At 51.7% G+C, this 17,288-nt stretch overlaps 1 protein-coding gene across 3 annotated transcripts; it reads right to left on the bottom strand.

Annotated features, from left to right (window-relative positions):
• Positions 1-708: 708 nt before the first annotated feature.
• On the bottom strand, positions 709-17,115 carry TMEM143 (transmembrane protein 143). Of its 3 annotated transcripts, none has more exons than XM_070044335.1 (8): positions 16,913-17,115; positions 16,209-16,392; positions 14,764-14,868; positions 8,712-8,906; positions 7,388-7,515; positions 5,833-6,112; positions 2,409-2,601; positions 709-1,791 (listed from the first exon to the last, which is right to left on the bottom strand). In XM_070044335.1, the coding sequence occupies exons 1-8, from the start codon at positions 16,933-16,935 to the stop codon at positions 1,532-1,534; spliced, it is 1,368 nt and encodes a 455-aa protein (XP_069900436.1). In that variant the 5' UTR covers positions 16,936-17,115; the 3' UTR covers positions 709-1,531. The 3 variants fall into 3 exon arrangements, 2 of the variants coding, with proteins under 2 accessions (XP_069900436.1, XP_030729583.1); XM_030873723.2 differs by having other exon boundaries at positions 16,209-16,449; positions 16,913-17,112; XR_009560142.2 differs by lacking the exon at positions 709-1,791 and having other exon boundaries at positions 2,485-2,601; positions 2,716-6,112; positions 16,209-16,449.
• Positions 17,116-17,288: the final 173 nt, after the last annotated feature.

Genomic DNA, 17,288 nt, shown 5'->3' with positions numbered 1-17,288 from the left:
CCCTGGACACACCCCTACCCTCACCCCATAGAAGGGGCCAGCTCACCCCACTTCAAGGGAAACTGTTGTTTGTTCTCTCTCCCCCCTGCTGCAGCAGGAACCCCAATAAAGCCTCGCCTGAATTTCTTATCTGGCCTCTGATCAATTTCTATTGATTACGGAGGCCAAGAACCCTGGTTGGTAACAGTTGGGTCTCTTTTTTTTCTCCCTCTGACCCTTCCTCTGAGAAGACTCTTTTCCATTTCCCTCTTGGAACCCAACCCCTCTTCTTCCCCCACCCTCTCCAAATGCCGCCTCTAATCCATATGACACCTTAGTAAAAATTAGATGACACCCCCCCTTCTCCAGGCTTACTCAACCCCACATCAAGACACACGTGGGACGGGGAGAGGCTGGCTTTTACACCAACCCATCTCCTGGCTGTGTGTCTTTGTGCAGTGAACAATCTCTCCTATCTTCTGTGTTCAGAAGACTCAGTCTTTTGGGGAACCAGGGCTCTGCTCAGGGGTCAGGTCCTCCCTAAGATCCTCTTCTGTGACCCACAGCCAGTCTATTTCACCAACTCCAAGCCCAGACTCTCTCTAGGACTACAGCTTCCTTTGCCCGGGACCCACCCAAAATGCATTCCCCCAAGACCCAGAGTCTCTTCTTTCCAGATTCCAATGCCTTCCTTCCCTCCAACCCCTGCGGCTACCCCACTCATCCAGATTTATGAAACATGATTTATTCCTTTGCGAGAGGGGACAGGGGAGAAATTGATAGACAAATAAATATTGCACAGGCCACTGGTGGAGGCAAGATCCAGGCTGAGGTAGTTTCTGTAGAAAGGCTGAGGGACCTGGGCAGGGAAGGCGCCTGAGTTTTGTTGTTGGGCCTGAGTGGACGTGAGCCTTGGGGTGAGGATAGTTTCTGGTTCCTCCTGGCCCAGCTTTCTGCCTGGCACAAGGCTCCCAACCCCTTCAGCCTGGACAAGCTGATCGACAGTTGACCAAATGGCCTGCCTTATAAGTAGCTGCAATTGATAGAAAGATCAGGTCTCCTCTAAAAATTCTGATTGGTTGCTTCCATGCAGGGACAACTGGCTGCCCTAGGTTGGTTGTGCCCAACAGCTGTCATTGGCGGTTTGCCAGAGAACCGGGCTAAAAGGCTCTCATTGGACGTGGGCTGGAGCTCCGCCTCGGTGAACACGATGGGCAGTCTGCCCGGTACAGGCTAAAAAGACAAGTGATATATAGCCTCGGGAGGGCACAGTTTAACAGCTGTGCCTGGTGGTTTGTAGCGTTGCAGAGCTGTGATTGGCTGGCACCACGTTTAAATGTTCGTGGGGCGGGAGACCAAGATGGAACAGAAGCAGGGCCTAAAAGCTTTGATTGGCTGTTCATCCGAAGAGGGGGCCTAGCAACAGCAGGCTGCTTTGATGGGCGACTTTGTTTAAGAAAACAGAGTAACGTTAAGTAGTAATGAGTAACTGGAAGTTGTGGAGTGGTGAAGCATCGTAGCCATGATTGACGGCTTGTCGAGGAGGCGGAGCTTAGTTCCCAGCCAGCTGGCTGGGCGGGGCGGGACAGAGAGGTTTCGATAAGGGGTCATCAGTGCTGGGTGGTGCGGCCTTGGGGGAAGTGATAGTAGCCAACGGGTCTAGTTTGGGAAAACCCGGGGGCGGGTACATCCCGATGCTGGGGGTCAGGGCTTGCAGGTGGGCCAGGGCCCGAGTTCCGTTGAAGGCCACGTCACAGCCTGACTGGGCTAGAAGCCAGTTCTCCACCTCCGACTGGAGCCACTGGGAGGTCTCTGCAGAGGGAGGCAGGTGTTGTGAGGAGGTCAGACAGACCTGGAAGGACTGAGAGGGGGCAGCAGGGAGGGCGCAGCACAACGAATAAGAGGGGTCTGGGTTTGGGAGAAGCCTAGGGGAGTGGGACAAAGCCTAGGAGGCTCAGCTTTGGGGCTCTCATCTGGGGACATGCCAGGGACTCTTGCTCAGGGCGCTTACACAGGTAACGGATAAGGGTGTCTTGTAGGAAGTGTTTGGGTTCACGTATAGGAAGAAGCGGACGGGGAGTGGGGAGCATGCCACAACAGGAGCCTGATCCAAGACTCCTATCGAGGTTGAGGTTAGGAGAGGGAAGTCACCCCAGGGAAGAGCAGAAGCTGGGTCAGGGGTCCCGAGTGCTGAATCGGGTTCACCAGTGCGAGCCGGGACTGGGAGGTGGGCATCGTGGGGATGGTGTCTCACTGGGGCAGGGCCACTTGGGACTAACGGTAGTCTCAACCCGGTAGGGGCAGGGTGGAGTTTGCTCCAGGTGGGGCCACCTCTGAGCCGGGCAGCATTGGGATGGGGCGGGGCCTCGCGGGGGCGGGGCTGAAAAGGGGCGGGGCAGTGTGGGGCCACCTGGCACTCGCAGTCCTACCTTCTTCCGGCTGGCCCTGAGTCCCCCGGGGCCGCCGGGCCAGGAAGCTATGCGCCAGCATCACCTCCTTGGTGTGCTCGTCCTGCGCGCGCAGGGCCAGGGCGCTGAGCAGCTCCGAGTTGTTGGACGTGCTGCGGTAGTAGAGCATGTGCGCCAGCTCCAGCGCCTGCACGTTGCGCCGCTGTCCGAACATCTGCAGGCCAGACGAGATCCGGGAGGGTCAGGGCCGTGCTGGGGCTCCACACACACACTCCCCAACCCACCCAGCACGCACCCTCACCCATATACACACCCCTGGGTCACTTACGCTGGTACAGTCCTTCCCGAGGGCTCCAGGGACCTCCCCAGACGTCTTCGGTCCAGGTCCCCAGGACTGGGGCCTGGGTATTTGGATGTTTAACCCACATGCTCTCGCCCCTGGTTTGCTCATTTGAGCCACGTGTTAATGAATGTGTTCGAGGATTTCCGGACCACAGGAGTTTTAGTGTCGGCACTTTTTGTTACAATGATTTTTTTTTTTTTTAATCCTTATCGTCTAGACACATACTGAAGTGTTCCCAGATGACGCGTGCAGGATCTGCTTCAAAATAATCCAATGGTCGGGGAGGCGGTCTTTAGGTGAAACCTGATTGACCGTTGCTACCTGTTGACGCTGGTGCTGGCTACAAGGAAGCTTATTATACTATTCTATTTCTGCATCTGTTTGCACTTTTCCATAATTAAAAAAAAAAGGTTTTAAATGTTAAATTGTCAAAGAGAAGTGTTAACAGACAACAAATACTTGATGAGCCGTTTTCAGAGAAGAAGGGAGGGAGCGCCAGGTCTGGGGCCCAGCTGTCTATTGGCTGCCCCCCTTCCCCACCAGGAACAGCACATGCAAAGGGAGAGAAGAAAAGAGAAGCGGGGGGGAGGAGCTACAAGTATATTTTGGTAGAGCTGAAGCTTAGAATTGTGTCAGATGAGGCTGGGGAAGCAAGGTCTCCGATGCCAAGTTGTGAGCAAGGGAGAAGCAGGGCCAGCCCCGGGGCCAATGGGGATGGGCCGGAGGGGACCAACGGGGGGGCTAGGAAGAGGGTCTGAGCTGGAGCCAGGATAGAGGAAAGGAGATGGGCACAGAGACTTGGAGAGGGGGGGCAGGAAGGATGGGCTGAGGACTGACGGGTTGGGGGGCAGGACCAGGGCGACTTCCAGGGGTCTAACCAGTGACTGGGGGACAACGGGGTCAACCACAGATGGAGAACCAGGAGGAAGAGCAGGTGTGGGAGAGATGCTGCCCTCCACCTGGCCAACTTGGCTGCTTCAGGCTGAGCACAGAGCACCCCGATCTAGGAGATGATGGGGAGCTGCTTGTGGAAACCACGGAAGTGGACGAGATCGCTCGTGGGTGTAGGGGTGGAAGGAGAAAGAGGGACGTGTATCCTGCAGCAAAATCAGCCTCCCAGGTGTTTGATCTGAGCATCTGTCCCAAGACGGGGAACTCGGGAGGACAAGGGGGTTTAGGGGAAGATGGATGCTGTGCGGGCAGCTGGACAGAGGCCAGGGAGACCCACATTTAAGGCATGGAGGGAGTTCCCTGGTGGGCTAGTGGCTGGGATTCAGTGCTTTCGGCGCCATGGCCCGGACTGAATCCCTGGTTGAGGAACTGAGATCCCACAAGCCAAATTAATAAATAAATAAATGATAAAGTTAAGGCATGGGGGCTCAGCCTGGGGCATGGGAAACTGTCTAAGGGATGCAGTAAATTAACTAGTGAACTGGGTTTAAAACCGGGTGCTTCAGAGCCCAAGAGGCTCAGGACCCTCCATCCCCACGGGCCACTGAGAGGTAGCACGGATGGTCCTCCCTGGGCTAGAACTGTGTATGTCCTCCCCAGAGCAGCTCGGCACCCTCCCCTCTGTTGTCCGTGGTTGCCACACACCCTCTATGCTTACAGCCCTTCCATAGCCCCCTGCCCTGAGGATGAAGTCCAGGGCCACTGCCTTGGCATTCAAGGCCCTCGCCACTCCCTCTGGGGCCTCGCTTCACCACGCTGCACCCCAGACTCCATCACTGTGAGATCCCCCCAAGCTGTGCTCACCCAGCCCCCTGAAAGGCTCAATCCCCGCCTTTCAGAGCTTCCCTCCAATCCCACTGGACCCTTGGTTCTAGGTAGGAAGTGCTCCCCCCACCCCTGCAACCCTCTCAGCCAGCGCAGGCTGGTTATTATCTGTGGGATTTATTAACCAACCAGGCTTCCTACGAGCCCATTGGGATGGCTGAAAACAGCCTGAAAACCAAGGAGCCAGCAAGTAAGTGATCGGGCACAACAGCAACTTCATGCCAGTCCACGTTCCTGGGGCCAATGCCACCCCTGGGGAGAATCAGTAAAAGGCGGCCCCTTGAGGCCACCTCAGCCTCGAGACAGAGCTCGCGGCTCAGCAAGCAAAGCACAAGCTGGAGTCCAACCCCCAGCTGTCCCTTCGGCCACGCATCCTTGGATGGTGAACAACCTGCACAACTGGATGAGGCGGCCCTGCACTCACATGTAGCGGAATCAGGAAGGGAGCTTGTTAATAATACAGGCCCTGTTCCCAGAGTTTCCAATTCAGTCCATATGGGCTAGAACACAGGAGGCTGCATTTATAAAATAGCTCCCCTGGTGATAGTGACACCTGGCCAGGATGGGGAAGCCCAGACTCAGGAGACAAGAGCACAGTCAGTAATAACAGTAATAATGGTAATGGCGAACTCTCATATAATGCCTCTGTACTATGTGCCAGGCTCTGTTTTCCGCACTGTAGTATGCGCATCAATTCATTTACTCCTCACAACAACCCCCACTGTCATCTCCACTTTAAAGAGGCACAGAGAGGTTAAGCAGCTTGTTCAAGGTCACACAGCTAGGGACTTCCCTGGAGGTTCAGTGGTTAGGACTCCACGCTTCCACTACAGGGGAATGGGTTCGATATCTGGTCGGGGAACTAAGATCCCACATGCCATGCGGTGTGGCCACCAAAAAAAAAAAAAAAAGCTAAAAAAAAAAGGTCACACAGCTAGAACACGGTAGAACTAGATTCAAACCCAGGCAGTCTGGTTCTAAAACACACACCCCTCCCACGTCACTAAGCATGCAGTGAGTGGCCGTGAACACTTGTATCCCACTAGCCACATGCCAGCCCTGTATCCAGTGTTCCTCACAGATTCACTCATTTCCTCCTCACAACAGCCCTACCAGGCAGGTCTTGCTATTATACCCATTTTCCAGATGAGGAAATCGAGGCACAGAGAGATCAAGAAACCTGCCCAAGGTTGTGTTGAGTAAATAAGGAAAGGAAAGGAAGCACAGCACGAAGCAGGAATAATCCACAAAAAGAGAAATAAAACGATAGGGTGGCCTGACCTGGCTGAACACCAAGGAGCAGGCTTGGTGGGGTGGGCCGCTTACCTTGGAGGCCCGCAGGCCCATGAAGGCAGTGAAGAGCAGCAGCAGCAGGGAGGTGGCCATCTTGAGGTCGGAGAGCACCACCATGCCCACATTGACGAAGAACACCACACCCGAGACGACCAACGTGAAATTGAGCAGGGCCCGCTGTAGGGTGGGCGTGCGCACCTTCAGCTCGGGCAGCAGCTGCTCCAGGCCCTCCAACGGTATGTCCTTGAAGCTCTTCAGCACCAAGTGCCCCCGCTTCGCTCGGGCTGCTAGCACCACCCGCTTAAAGTATCTCCTGATGGCCAGAGATGGAGGGGCAACGATGGTCAGGACCACCCCAGGGCGCCCCACTCCAACCCTAGGACACTCTCTCTGGCTCTGTAGTCACATCATCATTTTAAAAGCTAATTAACAATGGTGGGAGGAAAGTCAGACATAAGTGTCCAACAATAAGGGGTCAGTGACATGATACAATCCCTTATTATTGGACACATAGGTTGCTTCTGATTTTAAGAACTTGAAAAATGAGAGCTAAGATTCTTTAGTTAATTATCTTTTTTATTATTTGTTAATTGAAGTATAGTTGATTTACAATATTGTGTTAGTTTCCTGTGTACAGCGAAGTGATTTAGTTGTACAGGGAGTTTATTACTTTAGTTAATTTTCAAATTCAAATTCTATACATATTTCAGAGTATCTGCTAGGTGCCAGGGAGTGCTATTTAGCTCTGGAGAGACAACACTGAATTTGTGGAGCTGCCTTTGTTGAGCTTATGGTCCAGCATGAGAGACAGATAATTAAACACAGAGTCTGCGCGTATAAGTATGTCCTTGGAATAGATTCCTGGAAGTGGAACTACTGGTTTAAGGGATATAAGAGACTTTTTGTCTTTGTTTTTTTTTTTTGTTTTTTTTTGTTTTTTTGCAGTACGCAGGCCTCTCACTGTTGCGGCCTCTCCCATTGCGGAGCACAGGCTCCGGACGCGCAGGCTCAGCGGCCATGGCTCACGGGCCCAGCCGCTCCGCAGCATGTGGGATCTTCCCGGACCGGGGCATGAACCCGTGTCCCCTGCATCGGCAGGCAGACTCTCAACCACTGTGCCATCAGGGAAGCCCTTGTCTCTGGTTTTTGTTGTGTTTTGTTTTTGGATTCGTAACTGTATTTGATACACTGATTTCCAGAAGGATTGGGTGACTGACAGGTCCATTGGCTGACTGTGAGAAGGTCTGGCTCTCCTGACCCTACTCTGTATTTGAATATCTATTAAAAACATAATGTTCATCAGAATCCTGGCGGTACCACTTTTTCAGAATTTGGTCTTCCCTCTCTGAGCCTCAGTTTTCCTCATTTGGAAAATGGAGAAAAATGTCCTTACCCTTTCTCTTCCCCTGGGAATTGTAGTTCTTACTTCTCCTTAGAAAGAAAAGGCAGTATTTGATTCACCTCTCCCCCTTTCTTGGCTTCCCACCCGGGTCCCAGACACCCAAATCCAGACACTGACCTGTCAGTCCCCTCTCGACTCTAACCTTGCTCCCTCTCGCTGTAGCTGGGGAACCAAAGGCCGCCTCACCTCTCTGCAGGGGGCGACTTGAAGAAGCCATGCTTGAAGCCCACGCTGGACTTACGGGGCATCTGCCCGACTCGCTGGCCCAGGGCCCAGAACTGCATGTAGATATACTGGTCCAAATTTATCGTCACCTGCCAAGGGGGAAGAAGGAAACAGGGGGAGCTGAGCATAAGCTAGGGTGTGAGTGTGGAATACTCGAATTAGATGCCCCTGCCCCCAATGATCCCCTGCCCCACTTCCCAGGCTTATCATCACCCAGTGTGTAGGCAGAACAGCCATGTATGGTTGTTCATGTTGTATACTGCACAAGGGCACACCACCCAAGATGGTGCCATTCACATCACAGTCATCTTTATTACCGTATTTCCTAGAATCTAAGATGCCACTGATTTTAAGATACTCTATAATTTATTATTTTATGAAGCAACTAAAAGGGAAAATATATTGCCAATTAAACTATTTCACACTACCCCCCCCCTTGTAAGTCACATCCCAATTTCAGAGACAGTAAAGTATGACTTCAGAAAAAAAGCACATCTTAAAAATCACTAAAATGTGGAAATCTGGAAGATTTTAGTATTTTTATTATAATTTTGTTGACTTTTTTCTTTTGGCCGCACCCCATGGCTTATGGCATCTTCTTAGTTTCCTGACCAGGGGTGGAACCTGCACCCCAGAAGTGAAACCGCTGACTCCTAACCACTGGACTGCCAGGGAATTCCCTAATTTTGTTGACTTTAATGGTATTTTGTACTGATATTATTTATTATAGTCAGCCCTCCATATCCGTGAGTTTCACATCATTGATTCAACCAAGTACGGCATGGAGAAAAAAATTTTTTAATTCCAGAAAGTTCCAGAAAGCAAAACTGGAATTTTCTGTGTACCACCAACTACTTTACATAGCATTTACACTGTATTAGGTATTATAAGTAATCAGAGATGACAAAGTATGCAGGAGGATGTGCATATATATAGGCAAATACTATGCCATTTCACATAAGAGACTTGAGCATCCGGGGATTTTTATATCTACAGGGGTCCTGGAACCAATCCCCCCCATACCAAAGGACAGCTGTATTGGTTTTCTGGCAAATGGTGATAAAGTCTCTAGTCCTAAAAAGACCTGTATCTTATGATACTTTTCCAACAGATGGCAGTGAAGTGACCTGAGAAAGAGGCACCTTTTTCTAATTCACCAAAGGTGCCACAAGTGCTGGTGCCCTGTGTTCAGGACTACAACTCCCAGCAGGCTCTGCTTCCCAAAGACTCCACCCCTACCCCAAGGCATCCTGGGAGTTTTGGTTCTCCTCTGGAAGACAAGCACCTGGACCACATCCTGAGGGTGATGGACCACCAGAGCATAGGCCAGGGTGTCCTCTGAGAGCGGGGAGAAGTTGGCCTGGGCCAGCAGGGGCTCCAGAGCCCGAAGAACCTCCTGTTCATTGGACAGACGCTGGGGGTCTGTAAGTGAAGTCTGCTCAAGGGTCTCCCTGTCAGGGTTGATGGGGTCATACAAGGCCTGAGGAGAGAGTCAGAGAGAAGAAAAATGAGCTAGGTCACTGCATGAGGGATTGTGGGTACACATAAGGATGTTCCTGGCCCCATCCTTTAAATGATGGGGTACCCCATGGCTTGATTCTAGGCCCTCTTCCCTTCTCTTCCCTCAAGCTCACTCTAAGTCCCCTCGCCATCCCCTTGCCCTTAAACACCACCTCTGCGCAGATAACTACCTAACCCACATCTCCATTTCGGACCTCTCCTCCAAGTTCCAGACCTAATACCCATTTCCAGTGCATGAGGTCTGTCCTCCCCTTCTGCCACAGTAATAGAGGTGAAGGTGGCCATGGGGCTGCCCAGATAGACTACATTTCCCATCTTCCTCTGAGAGGCTAGGTGTGGCTAGGAGAATTCATCAATAGAATGTGAGCAGAAGTGACAGGTACACCTTCTCCCTCACTTCTTGCCCCCCCTGCACTTTACACTATTTCCTTGTTCTACCAGCTTAGAATGCTCTTCTGCCTACAACCCAGTTCTGAGCCCACAGAGATGAAGACTGTGCCCTAAGGGGATGGCAGAACAACAAGATGGAAGGAACTTGGATCCCGGCATCATCTCATGTGGAACAGAGCTGCCTATCCACCTTGGCCCATTTACCACAAGGCTGTTAAGTGGGAGAGAAAGAATCCTCCACCTCCTTTAAACTATTGCCTTATGGGGTCTGCTTGTTATAGCAGCTAAGCCTTTATAGGAACTAATACAAACTCTCCACTTGACATTTCTTTAGGGATGTCACAGTTGCCTCAAATCCAACATCAAGCCCACAAAATAACATCCTCTAATCCCTATCTTCCAACAAAATAACAATTCGAGGTGTCCCCTCCCAAAGGTATCAGACCTAAATTGTACCACTGTAGATGCTGCAGACCTAGACATTTATCATCTTTTCATAAGGAAATAAAGGGTATAGAACAGCACCATCCAATAGAACTTCCTGCAATGATGGAAACATCTCCATGTGCACTATCCAATAGGCTGCAGCTGGCCACAGATGGCCACTGGGCACTTGAAACGTGATGGATGTAATTGAGGAATGGGATTTTAAATTGTTATTTAATTTCAATTATTTCAAATTTACACAGCCACGTGTAGATAGTGACTATCATATTAGACAGCCCCAGGCTAGGGTAAGGGGTGCTTTCTTCTAATTTGCACATAGACCCTGGTACAGACATCAAGGTCAGTGTGGACATCCACTCACACAGACCCTCGCCTTCACAGCCTGAATTCATCCCTGCACAGGGGGGGAGAGTGTCTGACTCATGAGCGTCCCCACCACCCCGCTCTCAGGCCCTCTATGTCCCACACTGGGGTCCTGAAACTCCTCCCCAATCCCCTCCCCCACTCCACCCCACGGTGCCCCCCATCTTCTCCATCTCAGAAGAGGCCAAGCCCATCCTTCCAGGTGCTCAGGCCCAAAGCCTTGGGTCACCCTGGACTCCTCTCTTTCTCCAGCCCATCAGCAAATCCCGATGGCACCACACTCAGAATATTGATAGATCCAGAATCTGAGCACTTCTCACCCCCTGGACTGCTGTGGTGGCCTCAGTGCAGGACTCCCAGCTCCTAGCTCCCATCTCCCATCCTCACCCCCGTCTGTTCCCGGTACGGCCACCAGAGGGCGCGTGTCGTCATCTAAATCTGCTCACGCCTATTTTCGGCACAGAGCCCTCCCCTGGCTTCCACCTCACCTAGAGTCAAAGCAAAGTCCTCGCTGTGTCCCACAAGGCCCTGCAGGATCTGGCCCCGGGTCCCCTCTTTGACTTCATCTTCAGCCCTGTCCCCCTTGGGCACTCAGCTCTAGCCCCACCAGCCACCTTGCTGTTCCTCCTTACACACCATGCACACCCCTGCCACAGGGCCTTTGCACTTACTATTCCCACAGATCTCCATATGGCTCACTCTGGCCTCCTTTAGGTCTCTGCTCAAATGTCACCCCCTCACTGAGGCCTTCCCTGACTACCCTACCTAAAATTGCAAAAATACCTCTGATTTCTTTTTCTTCTTAATTAGGGTTACCAGATTTAGCCAAAAAGAAATAAAATGCAGGACATCAAGTTAAATTGGATTTTCAGATCAACAACAAATAATTTTTTAGTTTAAGTATGTCCTATGCAATATATAAGGATTATATTACATGGACATAATTATACTTAAAAAAAAAAAACTATTCATAGCTTATCTGAAATTCAAATTTAACTGGGTATAGAAGGTTGAATAGTGTCCCCTAAATATTGATGTCCCCTTGGAACCTCAGAATATGACCTCGGGCTTCCCTGGTGGCACAGTGCTTGAGAATCTGCCTGCCAGTGCAGGGGACACGGGTTTGAGCCCTGGCCTGGGAAGATCCCACATGCCGTGGAGCAACTAATCCCGTGTGTCACAACTACTGAGCCTGTGCTCCAGAGCCCACGAGCCACAACAACTGAGCCCACACGCCACAACTACTGAAGCCCACATGCCTAGAGCCCGTGCTCCGTAACAAGGGAAGCCACAGCAATGAGAAGCCCACGCACCGCAATGAAGAGTAGCCCCTGCTCGCCACAGCTAGAGATAGCCCGCGTGCGGCAACAAAGACCAAATGCAGCCAAAAATAATAAAAATAAAATAAATTAAAAAAAAAAAAGAATACGACCTCATTTGGAAATAGGGTCTTTGCAGGTATAATTAAGGTAAGGATCAAAGTGAGATCATACTGGATTAGGGTGGGCCCTAAATCCAATGAGAGTGTCCTTATAAGAGACAGAAAAGGACACACAGAGAAGAAGGCAATGTGAAGATGGAGACAGAGATTGGAGTGATGTGTCCACAAGCCAAGGATTGCCGGCACCCACCAGAAGCTGGGAGAGAAGCGTAGGATGGTTCCCTTCCTCCGAGCCTCCAGAAGAAACCAACCCTGCCAACAACGTGATTTTGGACTTCCAGCCTCCTGAGCTCTGAGAGAATAAATCTCTTGTTTTACGCCACCCAGTTGATGGTAATTTGCTATGGCAGCAGTAGGAAATGAGTAAACTGGGTGTTCTGTACTTTATCTGGCACCCCTATCCATGGTACTTAGCACCTCTTAACATATTTTACTTCTTTACCTTGTCAAGGGTCTGTCTCCCTCACTAGAACATGACGCCATGAGGCAGATACACACATCTCAGGCTCACCGCTGTGTCCTGGGGGCTGGAACCATTCGGGGGACACAGTAGGTGCTCAGTAAATATCTAGTGAGTGAATTCAATGAATAAATGCGTAGGAGAAAGGAGGAGCAGAGAGAGGTCACCTACAAAGGTCACCCGCACGCCTAGTGAACGACAAAGCTGGCGCCTGAACTGGGCTCTTGTTCTTTGCCTGGTTCCTCAATGGACTTAGGTCACCAGCAAATGGTCACCCGGTGCGTCTCACTCACCTTTGGTGCTTCTACCCAACCCTCTCAGTGTCTCCATTTAAAATCTGCTGCCTCAGTGAGAATGTCTGTCTTCACTGTATATTCCTTCTGTTTCAATATATTTAAGTGTTTACATAATAATATATTTTTAAATAACTTTTTTAAAAAGTGCCCCGGGGCTTCCCTGGTGGCGCAGTGGTTGAGAGTCCGCCTGCCGATGCAGGGGATACGGGTTCGTGCCCCCGTCCGGGGGGATCCCATATGCCGCGGAGCGGCTGGGCCCGTGAGCCATGGCCGCTGAGCCTGTGCGTCTGGAGCCTGTGCTCCGCAGCGGGAGAGGCCGCGGCAGTGAGAGGCCCGCATACCGCAAAAAAAAAAAAAAAAAGTGCCCCGAAGAAGAGCTTGGAGGCCAGGAGACAGGGGTGCAAATCCGAGCTCTGCCACTTGGGACCTGTGTGATCTTGGGCACATCTGGGCCCTCTTGGAGCTTCAGTTTCTGCTTCTGCAAATGGGGCTGATGGCAGCTGCTCCTCGGTTCTGCAGGAAGGAGTTGATGAGCCTGACACAGAGGGGCCGATGTTGCCCCTCATCGAAGCAAAGAGGAGAGCTATAGGGGGGCAGGAGTGGTAAAGGGTTAACTCGGCAGGCCTGGGTTGTCCAAACCCTGCACATTCCAAAGAACTGGTGGGCTCCTGGGAGGGAACCTCTAAGCCCTTGGACTATCCTGCCTGATGGGAGTAGCTTGGTTTACCAGGGGCTTGGGCCACACCTGATAGTCTGTGCTAACAATGTGATTCACGGTGGGGCCATGAAGTAGCAGTGTGACCTCTGGAGGGGCCGGAAACTAAGTAACTAAGATCAGCCACGTAGGCAGTCAGCCACGCCTGCCTGACCAACCGCCATTAAAAACCCTGGACACCAAGGCTCAGGTGAGCTTCCCTGGTGGGTGATACCCTGTGTGTTGTCATGCACCACTGATGAGAGAATGAAGCACTGTTCCTGTGACTCTGCTGGGAGAGGACAACCGGAAGCTCTCACCTGGTCTCTCCCGGACCCCGTCTCCTTGCCTTTTTCCTTTGTGATTTTGTCTGTTCTCCTTTTGCTGTAATAAACTAGTACTGGAAGCATAACAGCTTTACTGAGCTCTGTGAGCCCCTCGTGAAAATCAGTGAATCTGAGGGTTGTCCTGGAGATGCCCAACACAAGATCCTAGAGCAGGAGGAGGATGCTGGGAATTTGGCTTCCACCGTTTCCTGGAATTCGGCTTCTCTCTGACTTCTCCTTGTCCAGCCCCCTCACTGCTTCCAGTTCCCCTTCCCGACCTCCGGACTGGCACTCACTCCTCAGGACTAATCCCCCTGGTGGTTGCATGCAGTACCATCTAGATACTTCCAGGGTTATTTCTTAGCCCAGCCCCTTCCCTTGACCTCCAGCCTGTGGGCATTCAAGTCCCTCTCTCTACCGGGCTGTCCAATAGGCAGCTCAAATTTCTGAGTCCAAAACTGAGCTCTCAATCTTCCCCACAGACCTGTCTCCTGCCCCCGACTCTGTCTTCCACGTCTCAGTAAGTGGCAGCTGCATCCTTCGGGAGGAGCAGACCTGAACCGCTGGAGGCCCCCTTGACTCCTCTCTCTCTCAAGGCCCCACCCACACAGCTGAATGCTGATGCCTTCGGACCATTAGCAACGTCTGACCACTTTTCACCACTTCCACTGCTATTACCCTTGTGGGAGCTGCCATTATCTCTCACTTGGACAAACATAATAGACTCTTTAATAGATCTCCCTGCCTCTGACCGTCTTTTCCCTACATGGCAGCCAGAAGGATCCTATTGACACCCAAATCAGCTCATGACCCTCCTCTGCTCAGAGCCCACCTGCGGCGGCTCCCAGCTCACTTAGCATAAAAGCCAAGTCCTCTGCGTGGCCCACAAGGCCAGGCACAATTTTCCCCCACTCCTTCTCTGCTCTCACCTCTTGCCCTCTCTCCCTCCAGCCAGTGGTCCCATTGCCATTCCCCCAACACTCCAGGCCCTCTCTCACCTCAGGGCCTTTGCACTTGCTTTTCGCTCTGCCTGGAATGTCCTTCCCCAGACACCCATGAGGCTCGCTGCATCGCTTCACTCAGGTCTTAACTCACCTGTCACCTCCTCAGAGAAGGCTTCCTTGACCACCCTGTCTAAAACAGGTGCCCTTCTCGTCCCTTTCTATTCCACCTTCAATAGCACTTAAAACTCCTGGGTATCATATTTTACAATTATTGATTTATCATCTCCCCAGTTGGAATGTCACTTCCACAAGGGCATGGCTTCATCTCTTCTGCTTACTGCTGCATTGCCAGTGCTTAGAACAGGGCCAGGCTCCAAGTAAGCCCTCAGAGAATTTTTGCTTAATGAATGGATAAGCAAACAAGGATGACAGGGCCAGAGGGGCCCTGTCCTCACCTGCAGCTGGGCCAGGATGTGATGGTAGTGGAACAAGGTGCAAAAGTTCACGTGGGCCACGAACTCCTCCAAAGCCGCCTTCTCCGCAGGACTGGAATGGAACTCCTGTTACCTCGGGAAGCAAAACTTCTCTTTAGGCCTCTCCCTACTTCCTCATGGGGAGGAATTCTTTCCTGGGCAACCCAGACAGAAAATCAGAGCTCTGGGCTCTTTAAGATTTGGGCGTGTTTTAGAAGGGACAAGGGTTGATCAATTTCACTGGCCAAGTAACTGAGGTAGCTCCAGAGAGTGAAAAACAGATGACTTGAAGAGCTAGATGTTCAGGTTCCCGCTTTGACACTTACTGGCCAGGAGTCACTCCTTATTTGTGTGCCAGGCGCTGTTTGCTGGCATGATATCATCCTCTAGAGGATGCAAGGAGGTTGATGGAATTATAACCCTCATTATTCAGAGGGGACACTTAGATTCAGAGAAGTCACTTGCTGAGGGCTACACTGTCTGTATAAAGAAAAGCTGAGACTACGATCCAGGCCTATCTGACTCCGGAGCACACATACTTAACCACTTTTTTATGCTTCCTATCTCGGTGCCCGGGGTGAATGTCATCACTTCTCTGAGCCTGTTTCCTTATCGGCAACAGAGGATCATACCCTCTTTCTCAAAAAAGCAATGGTGAGAATGTGATGTGATTATGTGTGTCTGTATATATACACGTGTGTTTATGTGTGTGTACATATACTTTTGTGTATGGATAAAGCCCAGCACAGGACTTAGTCCATACAGGTGTTTAATCAATAATTAAATGAATGAATGAAAATACAGAATAATCACAAGTATGATGGCAATAGTGGGGTAAGCTGTTAGGGTCGAGCAAGTGCCTACTTGCCTCACCCTTGTCCCCGCCCTGCTGTGGAGTCAGATCTGGGCCACTAGTCATGACCTTGGGTGAGTCACTGACCTTTTCCTGATTCAGTTACCTCATTTGTAAAATGAGAATGATGGTGGTACCTCTCTTATTGGGTTGTTCAATAATTCAATAATATGTGGGAAATGTTTAGCACAGTGCCATATAATAAGAGCTCTGTGTGATATCATTATAATTATAGCTTCGTGGGTATAATAATTATTATTAGGCAGTAGTAATAGTAATGATGAGGATGATTATTATACCCATTTTGTAGAGGGAAAAACCATGCCCCAGTGAGTGCTTGTTCCAGCCCCCAGAACAAGCTGGAGTCCGGAACTGCTGCGGCACCTATCTGCATCTCAAAGGTCAGTCCCCTGCATTCCAACTCACTCCACGCCCACCTGGGCCTATAAAGGGAATAGGAACTACAACTCCCAGGGGGCTCCAAGGCAGCCCTCTATAGCATGAAGGGCTGTACCGCCGCGAGGCCTGCCGGGATTCGTAGTTCCAAGGCTCTTGGACCCGGGGCGGGCTGTACCTTTATCAGGAGGCGGAGCAGCTGCTCTTTGGAGAACGGGATGAACCGCTCGCGGTACTGCTGGGACCAGTTGCGGGGTTCCGTGGGGTTCCACATCTTGCGGTACTCCCCCATCTTGGCCGCCAGCGATGACAGGGCCCGGGGGTGGTCGAGGAGCGCGGGCAACAGGGGCCATACTCGGACCCTGGATCCCCAGAACCCTCGGGTCACATGCAGCATGGCCAGACCCTTTCCCCGCAGCCTAAACGAGGGAAATGGGCATAAGTCAATGGTCATCTGGGGGTAAAGGCGCCCTCTCCACCTCCGTGTCCCAACTTCCAGGGGCCGTTTCTACCCCAGGAAGGGCGCAGAGCCCATCCGCCCGCCTCGGTTTTCTTCTCTCAAAAATGGGGCTCCACAGCACCCCCTTTGCAGGGTTGTTTCTTCCCATGAGAGTTAATAAGTGTTAATAAGAGTTAATAAGCGGTTTTCATCCGCCCGCGTCCCCTCCCACAGTGCTCAGTTGGCCTGAGTCCTAGGCAGGGGTCAGAGGTCTTCAAGTCCTGGAGCGTATTGCGGTCCCAGAAGCCCTGTGGTGGCACAACTAGTCTCTGCGGGGTCTAGGCGGCAGGTGGATCTTAAGCGCATAGGATATGCTCGGAAGGCTACATAGGGGTGCAGGGCCGCCCACCCCCGGCTAGGCAATCCTTCACCCCTTCCCTCACCTTAGCCAACGTTCAACTGTCATTGAGCCTCCTGCGCATGTGCAGAAAAGCGTCCTGGTCCTTCGAGGTTCGGCTTCAGTCCGCAGTAAGACGCATGCGCAATGCCTAGGTCATTGAGAGAGGTCCATTTCCTTCTTCTAACGCCCTGTGTCGACTGCGCACGCGCAATCTGCCTGCCTCGCTCCACAACTCGCTTTCCTTGGACTCGGCGCATGCGCTGCAGAAGTATCTCCTTGTCCAAGAGCTTCAAAGGGAAAGGGGCGGGGCGGGCGCCAGACTCCCGGGACTTCCGGGACCGTGTAGGGCTTCCGCGCGCAGCCTGCCAACGGCGGGCGGCCCAACGTCCGCTGAGGCCACGCCCCTGCTTCTGTCAGCT

Source organism: Globicephala melas, chromosome 19, assembly GCF_963455315.2.
Source record: "Globicephala melas chromosome 19, mGloMel1.2, whole genome shotgun sequence".
NCBI lineage: Eukaryota > Metazoa > Chordata > Mammalia > Artiodactyla > Delphinidae > Globicephala > Globicephala melas.
Note: the sequence above shows the minus strand (reverse complement) of the source record. Positions and strands in the feature narration are given on the sequence as shown.

Excerpts from the sequence above, each read along its gene's own strand:
- TMEM143 (XM_030873723.2), bottom strand. The coding sequence starts at position 16,935 with ATGACAGTTGAACGTTGGCTAAG. Across the intron at positions 14,869-16,208 it reads TGCTCCGCCTCCTGATAAAG|GAGTTCCATTCCAGTCCTGC; the intron begins GTACAGCCCGCC and ends CCGAGGTAACAG. Across the intron at positions 7,516-8,711 it reads ACCCTCAGGATGTGGTCCAG|GTGACGATAAATTTGGACCA; the intron begins GTGCTTGTCTTC and ends CCCCCTTGGCAG.